General features: G+C 54.1%; 1 protein-coding gene across 2 annotated transcripts; it reads right to left on the minus strand.

Annotated features, from left to right (window-relative positions):
* Positions 1 to 1,100: 1,100 nt before the first annotated feature.
* Positions 1,101 to 3,318, minus strand: NPPB (natriuretic peptide B). 2 transcript variants are annotated; one of them, XM_036925449.2, is made up of 4 exons: positions 3,173 to 3,318; positions 2,484 to 2,874; positions 1,994 to 2,249; positions 1,101 to 1,534 (listed from the first exon to the last, which is right to left on the minus strand). In XM_036925449.2, the coding sequence occupies exons 2-4, from the start codon at positions 2,607 to 2,609 to the stop codon at positions 1,497 to 1,499; spliced, it is 420 nt and encodes a 139-aa protein (XP_036781344.2). In that variant the 5' UTR covers positions 2,610 to 2,874; positions 3,173 to 3,318; the 3' UTR covers positions 1,101 to 1,496. The 2 variants fall into 2 exon arrangements, with proteins under 2 accessions (XP_036781344.2, XP_036781345.2); XM_036925450.2 differs by having other exon boundaries at positions 1,101 to 1,360; positions 3,173 to 3,308.
* Between the last annotated feature and the right edge of the window lie 791 nt (positions 3,319 to 4,109).

The raw sequence follows: 4,109 nt of genomic DNA on the forward strand, positions 1-4,109 counted from the left end.
TCCCATCCCCCCAGCAAGCCCAATCCACCGACCTGGGAGAGGCCGGGTGGTGCCGTGGTTGTGGTTAGGGGCCAGGGCGCCGGGCCAAGCTGCATGGGCTTGACTCTGGCTCTGCCCATACTAACTGCGTGATCCTGAGCAAGTTCTATCACCAAATCTGTGTTGCATTTTCCTCTTCCGTTAAAATGAGGGATAATAGGAACTCTTATTTCAGAGATTTGTTGTGAAAAGTATATGATTTAATGGAACTGTGCCTGGTACGTAATGAGGCCTTTATAAAAGGTAAACTATGCTGATTGCTGATTGCCTTCCCTGGATCAGAAACACTGGACAGCTCCCACTTTCAACCAAGGCCTGGGAACTTGAAGGCAAAGGAGTATGGCCTGGGGTCCCTGAAAGGGGGTCCCACAGAGAAGAGGGCAGAGAACCTACCCAGATGACCGCTGATTAAGGCAACACAGCAGGATTAGGGTGGTTGTCTCCTTTTCTGCCTTGGAATGAGTGGCTTCTCTCTGGGGCAGAGAGGGAGTGAAGTTATGGGGTCTCAGGGGAGGGTGCACTGAAATGCTGGGCCTTTTGTCGGATCCTTTAGTACTTGTGGGCTTGGGAAATTAAAGTGCTATTAAGCTCAGAGTTTCAAGGACCTCTTTGCAGAACACCAGGAAATTGCACCTGAGGTTTGGAGCAGGACGGAGGGCTCACCCCATTCAGGAATGCCAACGAGACAGTGTGTGTGTGTGTGTGTGTGTGTGTGTGTGTGTGTGTGTGTGTCTTTCTCTTGCACACACATACACTGCCCCCTAGTCTCTGAGATTTTAGCTTAGACCTTCTGAAAACAACAATCTCCAGGGAGAATGTCCTTATACCCCCATGTTGCATGAGTACATCAGAGCCATTTCACTCCTAGGGAGAAACCAGCTGGCTTTGGAAAGCAGTTTCTGCAGTGTCTCAAATGCTTGAGGTATTTACAGACATTTCAGAGCATGAAACATCCTTAAAGAAAAGAAAGGCATCCCCAATCTGCTTGACCAGCCTTGAGGCTGTGTCCCCACCCTACCATGAAGATACTTTGGGGACCTTCAAGAAAACACAGGGCTTGGTTTTTTGGTTTTTGGTTTTTTAATGCACAGAGACAAATCAGTTTCAAAAGAAAAAGTTGTAATGTTGACACTTTATTTCACTACAGAAAATGTGTGCTCAAAGGTAAGAATCATCTTATATAAAACAATTCAAATAAATAAGTAAGTAAATAAATAAATAAATACATAAAAATAGGAATTGCTTCAAAGGGGATCGGAGGTGATGAAGAAACAGACACAGACGTCCGTGGCCAGGACTTCTTCTTAATACTTCCTCAGCACTGTTGGGCAAGAGAGAGGGCGCTGTTGGTGTTAGGGCCGAAGATGGAGGGGAGACCTGAGCTTCCCCCCATCACGGGCCATCCCTGCAGCTGTGCCCTCCACCCCCATCCTCAGCTGATCTTGATGTCCAAGGCTTTAGAGTAGTCCATCTCTCTGGACCGCAGTCTCCTCATCTGAAAACTGGGGATTATTATACCCGCTCTCCCACCCCTCGCCCCACACCCAGGGATCCTGCCCTCTTCCTTTGCAGCTTTAGAGGGTTTAGGGGAAGCCAGGAAAAAAATGGTTAGCTCTCTTCCTGCTCTGCTCCAAGGAGGGGCTGCCAGACAAAGACCAGGTTCTATCCTAAGGCGATTCTGTGCCTTTTGATAAGAGAGGCATTTGATAAGAGAGGCAGGATGCGAATATTAGGTGGCTGGGGACTCGTGGGCATGGTGATCTATCGTACCCACACTTAGTATTTCCAGAAAGGCACTCCTTGGCCCTAAGGACTGTCAGCAAGAGGGTGTGATGTTCAAGGGTCCGTTCCTCAAGACTGTGGTCCCCAGGACAACAAGCCCAGAAGTGACTCTAATGGGGGGATCCACAAGAATGGGGCTGGGTGTGGCCAGGGTGGCAGGAAGGGGGCTCACCATTGCAGCCCAGGCCGCTTAGGGAGCCTATCCTGTCCAGCCTCCGCCCAAAGCAGCCTGAGTTGCGCATCATCTTGGGACTGCGTAGTCCTCGCAGGGCCTGGAGAGTGCTGTCTGGGGGCCCAGAGACCCCCGAGGAGGCTGCCTCAGTGGCCCCCCAGGCTTCTTCCAGGACTCGGACCTGCTGGGGCAGCTCCAGGGCCATCCGCTCTGCCTGCAGCTCCGAAACTGTGTCCCGCAGACCGTCCAGCAGCTCCTGTGATGGATGGGGGCAGCCCGAGCCTCAGGAACCCACACCTGGGCCCAACCATCCTCAGTGTCCCAAGTGAACCGGCCACCTTGGGTACGGTCCTGGCGCCTCATCTCTCTGCCTTCTGATTCCCGTATCACTAATTCCCAAGTGAGGGTGGAGACCACTTGGGCCAGTAGGTGGGGACCCTTTAATTGCTGCTGCCCCGCAGCTGCCTTTACGCAGGGCCCCAGCGCTCACCTGCATTCCCGACAGATCCGAGGTGGTGCTGGGGCCACGCAGAGGGGAGGAGCGACCGCCCAGCGGCGACAGGTGCAAGAACAAGAACAGCAGCAGCGCCCGGGGCAGCACGGTCTGGGGGTCCATGTCACCGAAGAAGTGGACAGTGGTTGTGGCCGCGGCTGCTGCTGCGCTGTGTCTGTGTCGGGGCTCCGGTCTCACGTCCTCGCGGTCCACGGGCGCTCTCTGGGATCCTCGGGCAATCGCGGCCTTTTATCCCTGCCCTGGGAGCCCTGCAGGCCCTGCCCTCTGGGGTTATCTCTCATTTATCGGTCGCATTCCGGCCCGCTGAGCTCAGGCGGGGGGAATGCACCCCTCCGCGTCCGGGACGGGTGCTCCCTGGGGGCGGAGGCTGGGGAGAGCAGGCCTTGTATAGAAATGGGTCTGGAGGGGGGCGGGAGCGCGCGGGGGACACCAACACGTGCCTCGCCTCCCGCTTCCTCCCTTCCCGCAAAAATCTCACGATCTTAAGAGTGGCGCGTTGCCCTTTCCTCGCCACCCGCAACTATTCCTAGAGAGGGGCAGGGAGAACTCCAGCGTCCCGAGCCCGACGCAAGTGCGGGGCGCACGGGTGACTCAGAGCGAGAACAGCCCCAGCCAAAACCCCACCACCGCCACAGCGCGTCTTCCCTCCCTTCACCCGCTCTTACTCTGCATCCGCCTGGCTTCGTGCGCGCTGCCGGGTGGCCGGCCGGCCTCCTGCGCGCCCCGGCCGCTGTCCGTGGTCCTGATAGCTCTGAGCAAACTCAACCCCAAGAGGTCTTGCTGTCCTGCACTCAGATGGGGCCAGAAAGACAAGCGTGGGACAGGGACATCTGAGACCCCTCCCCATCCTCTCTCAACCTCTGCACTAGGATGCCGATTCTCCCATGTCATCGGATTAAAAGCCTGGGTATGACAAGGAACTTGTGGAATGCTAACCCTGCTTCCGTCCCTTAAAGGGTAGAGCTGATTTGGCTGGAATTTTGAGAGGCATAGGCCCAGAGATGAAGTCATCCAGGAATGCCTCTATCGAATCTCCTCCAGGTGCCAACACCTCCTCTCCCCCACCAAGCCGACATATGACTGGAAGATTTAATCTATTTGGTGAGGCACGAGGTGTGAGGATCACCCCTCCCCTGTGTCTCCTTCATCCCATCATCGCGACCTGATTCCCATAGTAGACGGTCTGGAGGCTCCAAAGGAAAATGGCCCGATGAAGAGATGCAGACTAAATTCCACCCCTCAACCCCCAAGAGTACATGACAGATGTCACCACCTATGCCAGATAATTTGTGTCGACAAGCAGCAGGATGAGAAAAGTGCGGTTGTCCAGGAAGGAAGATGGGTTATGACAGAAATGGTCAAAAGGACAGTAAAGGGCAGAAGCTATGACGTCTCAGCAAATCTTACCTTAAAAATAGCATCTGCCAGGTACAGAGTGAGAAAAATATTGTTATCATTTCTCATTTTTCAGATAAGGAAATTGGGCTCAGAGGAATTAATCCACTTTCTTAAGGTCATACAATTGACAGGTGGTAAAGCCTGAATTTCAGACCTGAAGCTCTTAATCACTGCCAGGGTGACTGCAAGGTGTTTCTACTAAGA

Source organism: Manis pentadactyla, chromosome 4 (assembly GCF_030020395.1).
Source record: "Manis pentadactyla isolate mManPen7 chromosome 4, mManPen7.hap1, whole genome shotgun sequence".
NCBI lineage: Eukaryota > Metazoa > Chordata > Mammalia > Pholidota > Manidae > Manis > Manis pentadactyla.

What these genes read in the sequence shown, in the direction of transcription:
- NPPB (XM_036925449.2), bottom strand. Translation starts at nt 2,609, where the DNA reads ATGGACCCCCAGACCGTGCTGCCCCGGGCGCTGCTGCTGTTCTTGTTC. An exon ending in CGGATCTGTCGGGAATGCAG is followed by an intron (nt 2,250 to 2,483) that starts GTGAGCGCTGGG and finishes CATCCATCACAG; the next exon opens with GAGCTGCTGGACGGTCTGCG. An exon ending in AAGCGGCCTGGGCTGCAATG is followed by an intron (nt 1,535 to 1,993) that starts GTGAGCCCCCTT and finishes CCCAGTTTTCAG; the next exon opens with ATGAGGAGACTGCGGTCCAG.